The sequence below is a fragment of the Lagopus leucura genome, unplaced genomic scaffold, assembly GCF_019238085.1.
Source record: "Lagopus leucura isolate 7727_CA_CO unplaced genomic scaffold, USGS_WTPT01 Super-Scaffold_73, whole genome shotgun sequence".
Taxonomy (NCBI): Eukaryota; Metazoa; Chordata; class Aves; order Galliformes; family Phasianidae; genus Lagopus; species Lagopus leucura.
The window spans coordinates 81,831,274-81,844,919 of record NW_024962252.1 but is presented as its reverse complement, the minus strand read 5'-3'; the positions used below and the strand labels follow the sequence as shown (position 1 = coordinate 81,844,919).

The 13,646-nt window shown below is 42.7% G+C and overlaps 1 protein-coding gene across 1 annotated transcript; it reads right to left on the bottom strand.

Moving 5' to 3' along the window:
* Positions 1–568: 568 nt before the first annotated feature.
* FLVCR1 (FLVCR heme transporter 1) lies at positions 569–12,503 on the bottom strand. The gene is made up of 11 exons (XM_042875092.1): positions 12,398–12,503; positions 11,393–12,327; positions 9,596–9,740; positions 8,921–9,061; positions 8,551–8,618; positions 8,241–8,344; positions 6,952–7,062; positions 6,549–6,654; positions 6,223–6,334; positions 5,505–5,572; positions 569–4,042 (listed from the first exon to the last, which is right to left on the bottom strand). The coding sequence occupies exons 1-11, from the start codon at positions 12,501–12,503 to the stop codon at positions 3,980–3,982; spliced, it is 1,959 nt and encodes a 652-aa protein (XP_042731026.1). The 3' UTR covers positions 569–3,979.
* Between the last annotated feature and the right edge of the window lie 1,143 nt (positions 12,504–13,646).

The window sequence follows — 13,646 nt, the reverse complement described above, 5'->3', positions numbered from 1 at the left end:
TACAGCAACTCTACTTTCTTTGAAGTTGGATCCTTCAGAATTGCTTGGCCCCCAGCTCGTGTCCTGGGAATCAATACTAATCATCTGAGAATAAAATAATTAATCTTTGCACTACCCTGGAGGAGCTGACTTTTTGGACAGCCCTGCTTCAGGTCTCAGCCATACTTTTTCTCCATAGACCTTCTTCAAACCAAAGGAGAAACCACTGCATCAGAATAGTGCAACTCAGCTATCGGTGCTAACACTTTAATTTCATATGCTGACAAGATTTCACTGTAAGCCAATAGTCTTGTGTATAATGCTTGGGTAATGTGAAAACATCCAGTCTGTATATGAATGCACGCATGTTTATTAAGTGCAGAGTACAAAATTCACATATAAAGCTTAGCTTTCCTACATTAAATGACAGCTTTGGAGGGGGGCGAAATGAGTCTAACACACCAGCTGTACCAGCAGCTTTGCTCCAATCAAGTTGTATGCTGTAAGCTTTATAAGTGACATGTAATGGTAAAGAATGATTTCACCCACATGTATACATACGTACAATACTGCATTCAGAGAATATTCATAGGGATTTTTTTTTAAACTTTATTTTGAAACAAAGAATAGGACAATAACAAAAATTACAGCAAAAATCTTCACAATCTCCAAGAGAACAAAGACAAGCAGTATATAACACAGGTCTTACAAGAAAATGCATTTCTCTTGAGCATATTTTTGCTTATTCCACCCTATTCTGTGTATTAACAATTTCTCTTCACAGATTTCAGGCAGCACATTGTGTGTAGGGGGGATAAAACATGGATACAACAGCTTAGCTTGTGGGCTATGAATTGTCTGTAGTCTCTAATGCTCCAGAAAGTGTTACAAGTACAGCAAGATAAAAACCAACACCACATTCCCATTCACAAAGTAAAACTATTGAGTTCACGGAATGGAAAAATGAGAGCAATACATATGAATTAACCCAATTTCACTCAGTCATACACACAGCAGCCCAAAGCTTTTTCAAAAAGCATTTTTTCCACTAGGAATCGTAAGTTGGTAACAGCAGACACACGCTCCTGTGATAGGCAGAAGAGCATACTGAAAGCACAAATTAATGCATGGAATTGGGATGGCTCCCTCACATGGTTTCTGATTCTGTCCTCTCACAGCTGGCACACACGATCCCATTGCTGGACTGATTACTCTTTAAGCAGTTTTGATTCTTAGTCTCTGCCAGAAGAGGGCTGAGCCACCATCTGATGGCTCAGAAAGTCAGAAACACTATTTCCAATTCCAGACACATTTGATTGATATTATTTAAAAAAAAACAAACAGAAAGCAAAAAATAAAGCCCCAACTACCCCAAAGCAGTTTCTGCCACAAGCTAGAACCCTTTTTTTTTTTTTTCTTTTTGTGAAAAGATGAGAAGAGTATTGGTTTATTTGTTCCTCATTTTGCCACTTAGCCTTTTATTCCTATACTTAGTTCTTGCCCAGAAATAGCTTTCAAATAAATACATACTCACAGGTTTCCGACTTTCAAGTTCCTTCTGATCTGCATTAAGTCTAGGATGTAATTAAGTCTTCATTATTAGGAATATTTTCTTTTCAGGAACCCTGCAGGCTTTTTAGCATGCCAAAAACCTTGTTTGGACAATTTCAGAGGGCAGCCAAGTAATTTGGCAGAAGATGAAAAACACAAGGAGCCAGTAGGGCTAGAATAGTTTTCAATAATCAACTGAAAACAACTAAACAAACTGGAATCTAGTAGGGAAAGGAATTTCCAAAATAAATTAAGAGCTCAACTTTAGAGTGTTTAGCAGATATGTAGAAAGTATTCTGGATGCTGCCAAAGACTCTACTGGACGTCTGAAAGCACATCCATTCTGTATACCTGTATTCTGTGGAAGAGTTATATATATGTATGTATGTATCATAGTGTCACCACTTCTCTAAAGGCAAAAATCATTCAGAAAGCAAAAGGAAGGAAATTTCACTTTGCTCACTCAGGCTGAAAATGTGTACACCCATGAACGGGGCAGCTGGTATCAGTTAGTCGCTCCATGTAAGAACTGAGATAAACAAGGTACCTCTACTTCCACTCCTATCCTCTTGCCTGCCATCTGAACATCTCTTTTCAGCTATCTCACACAGGACTCCTCTCATAGAGCTTGCCTCTCCAGGAGCCACAAAGCATGCCCACTTTCCCTCTAGTGCTGGCTCCGGCAGAGGCATGGGCTTGTTTTGGAAAGACCAATGTTCAGATATGCCTGGCTTCTTCAGATACATACATTGCCACTCAGCCTACTCATGTCTGAAGCATTTATCACTAGGTTAAGAAAGCTACAAATACAGGTTCTGCTTTATATATTAAAAAAAAAAAATCTCTAAATCTTTAGAGAAACAAGGCAGAAGAAAAGCATTTAATTATACTTAACACCTTGAAAGACTATCTTGGGAGTTGCAAAGTTCTCCATATCAATTTGTAACCCACAGAAAAACTTCAAGCAGGATTCAACCTGCTGGATGGCACTACAGCTGTAGGAACACAGAGACTGCATCACTGATGGCACTGAAACTGCAGGCTCACCTGAAAGGCTGCTAAAGCCTCAATGCTGCTAACTCTGGCTGGACTTTTCAGTAGAAGAGCCTCAGTATTACTGTAGGGATGTCAGTTCTGGAGCTGGGTAGATAGTACACAGGGTGAAGAATAATATCAGTAGCACTGCAGTGAGAAATAATACAAACAATTATAATACAAAAGCAAAGAAGCTTAGTACTTAGTAGCTAAGACTCATTATTTAAACAGCAAGTATTTCATCAGACAAAGAAAAACATCACTATTTTCCTTTCAGTCACCCTTACAGCTCTTGACTGTGAGGAACAAGACATTATTTACTGTTAAGTTACACAATGAGCACAAAAATTTTACAGGAGACAAATGATACAACGTAACACAGAGAAATAAATGGAGGGGAAAGAAAAAACAATACAACAGATAGAGCACATTTTCGGATACTCCACAAACATTCAGGAGGTTTAACAAGCAAAATGGAATTTCTTCAGCAGCACTGGCCAAACTCAAGATGAGGCAAGGATCTTCTTTACTTTGTAAAGGCACCATCTCTTTGTAAACACATGTTCCTCTCATTTGAACTGAGAAAGCACTCAAAATATTCAGGAGGCAACCTGTGCAATCATATTCCATTGCCTGTGAATACTTCACCATAGATAGATAGATAAATCAATGGTCTTTCTTCTTCTTTTCTTTCTATTTAATAAGAAATGTATTTTCTTCAACATACCTAGTAGGAAGCTCTTTAAATCTCCCCAGAAATGCTTGATGAACCTACAAAAAAAAGCATTTTCTCTCATCTTCCACTATCTATCAAGAAGTTTCACGGCAAAAGAAACTCAACACACATAATTGCAGTTATCACGTTTTCAGAATTGTGCTATAGACAGTTTCCCAGAAGGAAATACTGTCTTACATCAGAGACATTAGAAAGAAGTATGAATACCCTTCAGTCATGCAGCTACCTACTCCGACTTGGTAAAAGCACTAGAAAGAACTGAACAAGAAATTAACTAACTTCTGATTTCCTGGGGAGAAGATACTTCTGATCATGGCTGTACTTCAGGATTCCAAATGCACATTTTGGTGTGCATCCTGAACGTACACTTCTTCCCAAAATGGAGAGCATTAGGGGGTTGGACTCGATGATCCCCAGAAGTCCCTTCCAACCCCTACGACTCTGTGATTCATTAACGAAACAGCAAAACTTGTAGTCTGTTACAATAAATATTCCATACAAAGTCCTATTGTTTATATCTTGGGCAAAATGAAGTCAGCATCTTCATAGCTGTCCACATAACTGTCACCAAAATCACCAAACACATTTTACTACTCATACACATAAATCCAGTGACTATACTAATTTTGTTAAGCGTTCAACAGAAATTGTGCGTTTCTAAGCCGTCTTCTTTCAGGCTTACAAATCTGACTGAATTTTTAATGCAGTACAAGTTTCACGTTCTGGATTGTCAACTGGTACCTGTGGAAAAAAGAAAGCAGTAATCAAGAATTGAGCTGTAGTACAGCCAAAGCCACTTTCAACCTCAGTACTCTTGGGTAACTATTGAGTTAGACTACAGTATGTTAGACCACAATAGTACATGTAGTTTATCAACTAGAAGAGACATTTACAGAAAGCTCTATTTTCCATTCTCTTTTTGATTTAAAAAAAAAAAAAAAAAAAAAAAAAAAAAAATGAACCCAAAAAAAATCCATGGAATTGAGCTTCCTTAGTTTAACTTTAAAACATACATTTACAGCATATAGATATTTATCACGTGGAAATTAACTTCCATTTTTTTTCCTCCATCAGGTTTAAATATGGGAGAATCTTAATCAAGGTTTAGAATTGGTACTATTTTAGATTTATTCACACAGGCAGCTGTTCTACATTTATTAACACAGGCAGCACTCCCCTATGATAATGCTGCAGTGAGAACACTACACTTCTGTGTTACTGGGGTTAATATTCATGAAGTTGTGTGACAATCTAGCTAATTAACAGGGTAATTTAACAGGGTAATGAGTGAAAGTGGAACAGTCAGGGACTGCTATGTACAAGTCACCACGTCCATCTCCATGATAACCCTAATCCAAGCTGATAAACACACAGTCATACTGTGCAGACACAGCCACACAGGTTTCAGGTAAAAAAAAAAAAAGTCTGCTTGTGTGGCATTGACTTGCAAGTTTCTGAACCTTAAGTCCTAAAGCTGCTTGCAGATGACCAGAGCTGTTGTATATGCAAGACACCTTTATAATACAAAGATGCATATGAAGGACCTTAAAACATCTGACTTCAGAAAGCTGATTTCCTTAACTGAATCAAAAGGGTCAAGAAAATAACAGCAGTGAAAAAAGTTTCAGGTGTTGGTTTTAGTTCAACTCGTGACTGTGTTTAGTTGCAAAATCTGCTGAACCATGGTCTTGGAACTCATAAACAGCAGGAAGCACAGTGTTCATTCTCCCATAACTCGATAGGGTGCTCAGAGAAGAACAACCTGGCTCTTCATGAAAACACAGAATAAGAATGCAGCGTGACTTCAGTTCATCAGACACAGACTTCACTTACAGGAACGGCAGGTGTTTAAAATAAAACGTGTCATCTATAGCATGACCTCCTAAAGCAATATGCAAAAAAAGCCCCACAATTTACAAAACTACTTACAAACATGGAAAAATAAATAAACCCTACACTCAAGAAGAGATGAATACCAGCCATATAAAATTCAGGAAAATCTGAGAGCAGAGACTTCTCATGGAAGCTAAGGAGAGAAACATTATCTGATGGCAGCATCCCACACAGCTCTGTCCTTACAAAGCAGCACCAAAACTGTCACACAGGAAGTTTTTGTCAATCGCTCTTTTCTGCCAATATTAATTCAGTAGGAGCCAGCCATTCAAGTGTAGTAATATCACAGTGTAAAAGAGTCACCACTTACAGCTTTCACATCCATATTCATAATCCCTGAATTCACATTGTGTCTTCGCAGATCTGATTTTATTAAGGCTGGGGAAAAAAAAGAAAAAAAAAAAAAAAGAGAAAGCTTTGTAATGACATGCATTTCATGGGCACGTGCAAGCACTAAGAAGCTGCTTTCAGCACTGACTCAAAATACATCACTGACTTTTGTAATTTGAAGTGGTGACAATCGGAACTTGCTCCTCACAAGTCACATGCAAAAAAATGACAATAAAAGCTTTTAAAACATGAGTACCTAAAGCAAAGCTTAGTGGTTTTGTCAATTCCAGCATATTTCCAAATGCTGGTTTCTCTAAATCACATCACATTAAAAAAAAAAAAAAAACCCCAACATCTCTTACATTTGAAAAACTGCAAACTGTCTGCATTTACCAATTTGCTTATGTTCACTAACCTACTTTGAAGGCAAGCATCTGCCACAAATTCAGGACAAGGCTCAAGAAATGGGTGATGACTGGTTGTTCACCTATTAGCAACACCATCCTTAAAACAAAGTGTGTGGACACAGCAAGCATGTAAAACTTAGAATGTACCCTGCACTTCCTAGTCATTTTGGTCCTCAGCCCAGACAGAAAGTCATATACTAATACACATACATCCTAAGTCTTTGAAACATCTCAACTCCACATTTTTCCCCATTTAAAAATATATCATTACTTACATTTCTGCTTAGTTACCTGTCAAGATAATGCCCACGAACAGCCAAGCACAAAGAAAGAGGTTTCCTGCACGAGGACTGTAGTCTGTTGTAAGCTTTCCTTGAACAAGCGTAAAGACAATTCCAAATATCTACAAACAAGTCAATCCATCAGTACCACATCAAGAAGAGTCGTCAAATTCAGACCATATCATACTGAACCAAATAATAATTTTAAAATATATATATTTTAAAAGGACAACACCACCACAATGGAGATCAGCAGCCAAATCTAAGGAAGACTTAGACTCTAGCAGAGCAGCCTTCCTGAACTTTACACCACTGGAATAAATAAGGTGACGCAACCTGTGCTGATGCATTGAGGAGACCTGAGGAAGTGCCTTCAGACTCTGGGTATGTAATTTCCACTGCAAATTCAAACCCAAGTGGCAGATAGCCGGTCATGAAGAACCTGATGAAGAAGAAAACAAGAAAATGATGGGTATGGCTTTCATCTGTTACTATGGCTATGAAAATCAAGCATCAACACCTGGTACCCAATTATCTGCTACTCTGAACTGTTTGTTTTCAAGATCTAATATGATTCAACGCTTGCTTTGCCTGCCAAATAAACCACATCTATTAGCTACACAGACATAGGTTGAGAGCATGGTGACAGAACACACAGTAGAAACACTGAGTTAAAGCAGTCAAATGCTACCTCTGAGCAGAACTGCAATCAGCCTTCTAGCCTCCTTTCATCACTCACCCAAGCACTCCTCCAGTCACAAACACCACTATAAGGTATCCGAGGTCCAGCGTGAAGGTGAATACCACCATCCCAATGAAGGAGAGAATGTAAACAATCAAAGTAGTTTGCCTGCAACGCAACAACAATAACAACATATTAACATTTTAAACATAAGGTCATAGCACATTGTTGAAGTACAGAAGAATAATATAAACATTATTTACTCTCTTGTTAACAACTGACTTTCTACAATAATTAAATTAGCTTCCTGTAACTCTAACTTAACCATATAATGCATTTCAGTGAGAAGACATTCATACCCCAGCTCCTTATTGCCTTAGTTACACGGCTGCTTCATTCAAGGCCAAGAGAACTACTCAGACTCTCAAAGAACAAATAATTGTACAGGAAACCATTACCTCAAGACTATTTTAGTTCTCCTTTAGTTCTGTGCTGCACCTCTTGGCCATTCTGCAGCACAATTCATTATATAAAGATCAAAACAGCAGCAGCCAAATCAATATCAGTGTTTAAAAATTAAAAAAAAAAAAAAAAAAAAAAAAAAAAAATCAGTCTAAGAAGTAAGTCAGAAAAATAAATAAAACATTTTAAATCTGGAATGAGGGATGTAACCCAAAACATTAAAGCATGCACCACTCATTTATAAGCCAAATTCACAGCGCTAGCATCCTGTAGGTTTCTACAGTGCTCACATGTGAGAATCACCAAAGGAGAACTCCTCTGCTGTCAGCAGAGGAAGCACTGCCCACTCCTGGAGCGGCACCACAGCACGGGTGATGGACCCAAGAGCTCTTACACCAAAACAGAGTTCTGCTGCATGATCATCCACTGAACGAAAGCCAATGTTGTGCTTCTTAACAGGTCCAGAAGTCATACAAGAACTGGGAATCCCTCAACTGGGTGCTTCACACAACAAGGGAGGGTAAGTTTTGAGCCTTTATGGTTTCCACGAAGAAGGAACCTACTGGGTTCCTTCTGGCCACTACACGTAGGACACACAACACTTTTCTTGATAGCATTACATTCCCTGCAGAGACAGCAGTAGACAGAAAACCCTTCACGTCTTTGCATTCTCCACAACTCCCTCTCATTTCTTTTGGTCAAGAACCAGTAACAGAGCGTCAGACTTCTGCTGAAGCCTCTGAAACTCATCTTCATCAAGGCTGCTAGAAGATCAGGGATGTGCTGCATTTTATCATCAGCTCACCTCCACACTTGCAGTATTTTTCTAACATAATTGCACCAGACTCCTACCCTTAGCCCCATACATGCCTACCCACACTTACTTGTACGTTTTAGTGTAATCCAGCCACAAACCACAAATAATCGAACCCACCATTCCTGCCACCACCAGTGTCAAGCCAATTCTCCCAGCGTTCACTTCTTCTCCCTTTCAACAAATATTTATATGGTGCTCATTAATAACTTGTTTCCACTCAGAGTCAAGTTCAGACCTCTTGGCAGTCATAAGGCAAACATTCCTATGACTCCCACAGCTGTATGATGCAAGAAACTGTATGGGGGGGTACAAAGGAAACCAAACCAAATCACCTCTGCAAATATAAAATTAAAAAACAAAAACAAAACAATACTTACCTCATAATGAGTTACTATCATCTGGTTTAACAATGTGGAAACAGAATAAAATGTTCCAGTCATAATTCCTGCAACAGCAAAAGAGCAGCTTCAGTCACCCCACATCTAGCAACACAGATCTGCTACCACAGAGTTAATCTTTTGGCATCCAAGACTCAGACCAGAGGAATAACCTTTCATTTACCATACGCATCTCTTCTCCAGACCTATAAATGGCATCTCAAACTCTGCAGGGCTTTCCATAGGCTGCTTAATATGTAGTAGTTTGACATCCCTCCCTCAGCCAAAAAAAAACACAATTAAACCTCACCATGCTTCTGGCACACATTGGAACTGCTCTGCCAGACAACAGCCAGACAGAACCACTTACCATAGCTGATCAGTAGAAGCACAAATGGGACATTTTTGATCAAATTAATAATTGACTGCTTGTAGGAGTAATCCTCAGGAGGCATAGCTTGCAGGAGTGCTTGAGAGTGACTGGGAGGGTATTTGGGCTTCTCTTTGAACACTAGGGGAAAAAAAAGATTTTCATCTGTATTTTCCAGAGTCATGCCTGTTTCTTTCTTGAAAGATGAAGTCTTCTAGTTCAGTACATTTAACAGGATTAATTTGTCTTTTCAATGCTTCCAAATATACATTCTAGATTTTCCTCATGCAAGAAACAAGTCACAGCCAGAATAGATGCGTTAATTAACTTGTTCACATCTCACTGCTGCCAGCATATAGTTAGAGCCTGACTTCACATGCAGCATCCCTATCCCTTCACATCTAAATTGTAAGAATAACAGAAAGAATTTCCATTACATCATAGTATCCTCATGGGTTCTAGCAAAAAACCTGTGTCCTGAGAGAGATTGCTCCACGTGAAGCATGACACACAGTAATGTCTGTCTCTTAGCCCTGATACCACAGACAGTGAGCACAAGTAACCTGAGAAGAGGTAAATTCAACTGCGGAGGGCTAAGTCAGATGCCCGAAGTACAACAGCATAAACACCCCCTATGGCCACAGTACTTTCACACTGTAAGAACAAAACACTTACCAACTCCTGTTAAGAAGAACAAAAGTGTGGATACTATTGCTGTTCCATAGAACATTATGCTTATATTATGTGCCATTAGATCAATATCATCAGGGGTATTTGGAACCAAGACAGGTGGCAACAAAAAGCCAATGGCAGTGCCAAGCTGTAAAAGCAAGAAAAGAAACAAAAAAATCATTTTCCTGACATTTCGGGTATATGTATAAAGCATTAAGAAATGTCAAGAAACAACAGCCTTAAATTACTCTGCAACTTGTCTTTGTCACTCATACAAAACTAAGCTGTATTCTTAAGTGCAAGAACAAATTCTTAGACTTAAAAAAAAAAAACCTGCATCTATTTCAGGTTAAAATAAATAAAATGTCAATGACTGTCAGAATGGCAAATTCACAACTCAGAGAGCACTCACACCAGAGATGTGCCAGTAGGCTCTCAAAGCAGCCTTTGTGCATTTATTTGCCTTGTAAGTCTTTCCCTACTTTCCCTCCCCCAAAGGCCATCAGATTTAAGCAGTATTCAGTGTTCACCTGAAGAACTCATTTCTTTCTACCCTCACCCTTCAGTGTATGAAGCTCATAAACAGAGTACACTATTATACTTTCTCTTAATGTGTAGGACTTTTATTCGCCATCAGAGCAGTACTATGTAGTTACCCACAAGCATCCTGTGCCATCATTTTTTTTATTTTATTTTTTTTTTTAACCTTTTTCATACAGAGAACTGCAGTAGAGAATTATGGTCAGAAGGATCAAGAAAGAACCTGCTATACCCAACTGAGAAACTACTTTTGAAAGCATGGTGCTCAAAACAACCCTTGACAAGCAAACAGCCACACTCTCAGAGATATATGTTTCAGCTGCAAGTAAGCAGCACTTCGGCAGATAACTTGTGTGTGATCCAGGACAATCCTTGCACTGCTGTTCCTCTCCTTCCCCAGCATCAGAACTATGCACAGCCCCACACCCAGTTTCTGCATTAGCTGGGGAAGCCTTGGCCACTGTCCTGCCAAATGGAGGCCCTAGCAGCTCCTTGCCACTGGAAGGACAGGTAAGCGTCTGAAACGCAGAGATGTAGCTGACAAAGAAATCTTAAACCTGATTGTGGATAGCAAAAAGGCACAGGATTAATTGTAGTGGGAAAGCAATAGAACAGCTGTTAATACAGAAGTAGAATATAGCAAGAACCTTAACCTAAATATTACCAATAATCCAAAGTGCACAGTCATAAATCATCAGACTCATGAGACAAGAAACATAATCTCTATTATCTTAACGAAACCACACCTAAGACCTAAGCCTGCACCAGTGGCCTTGGTGGGAGTTTCACCATTTTGCTGCCACAGATGAGCAGGGACAGGATTGAGAATAAGGTGATGGGGGAAGGACAAGGAGCAGCACTCATCTCCACCTGTGCTTCCAGAGGTGCCCGGTCCAGCTCTGATAAACCAGCAGGGGACGTGAGGAGATCCGACTCAGTTACACCGGCACCTCATGCCACCGCCTCACTCCACCGTCACCTCACACCGCCTATGGGGGAACATTACTCCTCAGAAATAGCGGCGAGGCAGTTGGCACAGGCGCCCAGGGACGTGTGGAGGCACCGTCCTCGGAGGCGTTCAGGAAACCGGAGATGCGGCACTGAGGGACGCGGTCAGCGGGCAAAGCGGCGATGGGTCGGGGTTGGACGGGATGACCTCAAAGGTCTCTCCGACCTTAATTCCCCGTGACTCGTGGCACTTCACACCGCCTCAGCCCACCTCCCCTGCACGCAGGCTCGAAGCCGGCGCCAGCCCCTCACCTGATTGCCCAGCACGGCCACGGAGCAGGCGGTGGAGACCTCGGCGGGGCCGAACCAGACGGAAGCGATGCGGGAGGGCAGCCCCAGGATGAAGACCTGCGCGACGGCGCACACGGCCTGCGCCGCCATGGTGAACGCGTAGCGGCCGGGCGCCAGGCTGGCGCACTTGAGCCACGCGCCCAGCGCGTTCAGCCCCGCGCCCAGCAGCGCCGTGAGGCGAAGGCCGCGGGCGTCCAGCAGCCAGGTGGCGGGCAGGATGAGCGGCACGTAGGCCACCATGTACACCATGGAGAGCCAGTCTATCTCCGTGAAGGACACGCCGTAGAAGTGGACGAAGACGTTGCTAAGGATGCTGTACTGGATCCACTGGAAAGCGTTCACCAGCGAGTAGCAGCTGAACACGGCCAGCACCGCCAGCCGCCGCCGCGACAGCCGCGTCTCCGCCCGCCCGCCCGCCCCGGTCCCGGCCGCCGCGCATCCTCCGGGGCCGCCGTTCTCCGCTTCCTTGCCGGGGAGGAAGCCGTTGTGCTGCGGGGCTCCCAGCATCTCCCCTCTCTCTCCCTCCGCCTCCCCCTCCTCTTCCTCGCTGCCGTCCTCCACCATCTCGGCCGTCTCCCCGCCCAGCTTCCCGGCAGCGGCGGCCTCAGCCTGGCTCCGCCGGCGCTCACCGCCCCGCGATGTCAGCGCTCCGCCGCCGGGCGCAAAGCAACCTCGGGCGCCCGGCGCGGGCAATGGAAGCCGAGAGGCGGGGCGCGGTGGGAGGCGGAGCCGGGCGCGGCTGCCTCCAGCTGCGGGCGGCGGCGCTGAGGGCGTTCCCCGCGTCGCTAGCTCCAGCGCCGGGTGCGCGCTGCTTCCAGAGCACGGCGGGAAGGTGCTGTTTCCGTATCGACCCCCGCCGCCTTTCTGCACAGAACGGTCCCTGTTTATTCCTGGTGCTGAGTTGCGTTATGAGTGGTGTCGCTTGCCGACAGGCTGCCCTTGTATTCTCCATTTACAGTCTTTTACCTGAACCTCGGAAGCGTTTCAGTGCAGACGATGGGAAGCATATGGAGACAGAAATGACGTAAATAATCCCCACAACGTCCCCGAGGGAGCAGCAGCATAATCTCATTCCCGTAAAGTCTCTCTCAGTTTATGCACCCTGTGCCGCAGGGCCGGGTGGCTGCAGGTCTGTGTGTGGCACCCTCCCATCAAGCACCCTGCAGGCTGCATCCGCTGCCGCCCCGCCGCAGACAGCTCCAAGGAAACGACCGGTGCTCCCCTCAGTCCACAGCTTTGTCTCTTTGCAGCTGCGGTGCGAAGGAATGCGCTGATGGGTTAACATGCAGACGGCAAAGATGGAGGTCTGACTGGAGGCAAAGGACACCCAGAACCGGCACTAGGGAACGTGCCTCTGCCCTGGTCTTTCACTGCATCAAGTGCCATAGGCAAAGCATTCCTTGTTTCCACCCAACCTCTGCAGCTTGATGTGACGTACCCCTCAGAAATCAGGCTGTGTGGCTCATGCGTAGCACGTGTAGGCCGTCACTTGTCACCTCAGTAAGCGATATTCCCTCAAACCTTGCCCAGTATGTGTTTGTGTAGGAGTGGTATCTGGCAACACTACCGTGATTTATAATTCTGCCGCTCTGGACAATGTGCCGTTATAAAAATGGATTGTTCTCCAAAGAGCATTAGGAAAATACCACAATATTTAAGTTTGTTACTGGCTTCTGTGGGAAATCATTTTGCGTGTGCTCAGCAAATAACATACTGCACATTGTTGGTGCATATGTTTGAGCCTAATCAGATTTGTGTATGAGTGGTAGATGGGCTTAGCCACCAGCCTTAATTTTCCTCGCTAATTATGATTTGGTATTTTAGTTAACATCAGGTGATCTATTTAAGCCACAGTTCCTGATCTAATTTAGAGCATGAATAAATGAACAAATTCTTATAACAATAATTCTTATTTAAAACAAAACAAAATTCTTATTAACAAATAAATGAACAAATTCTTCAAAATTCTAACTTGGCTATATTTGCTTTCCCTGAGCACTTAGCTAAGACACGGTAGGGATGACTGCAGGCACTGTGGATTTTTAGAGGCTACTGGAAGCAAATCTTGAATTCACAGATCACAGATAAGCAAACTGCTTTTTTTGCAATTAAGTTATCTATATCAGATTCAGGCCCTCTTTGCCTCCTTCATTCATTCCAAGAAAAAGCCTGGTCTAGCTGTACTTCTCTCGTACCAGATCAGGTGCTGGGTAAA

What these genes read in the sequence shown, in the direction of transcription:
- FLVCR1 (XM_042875092.1), bottom strand. Translation starts at nt 12,503, where the DNA reads ATGAGATTATGCTGCTGCTCCCTCGGGGACGTTGTGGGGATTATTTAC. An exon ending in TGGCCGTGCTGGGCAATCAG is followed by an intron (nt 9,741 to 11,392) that starts GTGAGGGGCTGG and finishes TTGCTTTTACAG; the next exon opens with CTTGGCACTGCCATTGGCTT. An exon ending in CGTGGGCATTATCTTGACAG is followed by an intron (nt 5,573 to 6,222) that starts GTAACTAAGCAG and finishes TTTTTTCCCCAG; the next exon opens with CCTTAATAAAATCAGATCTG.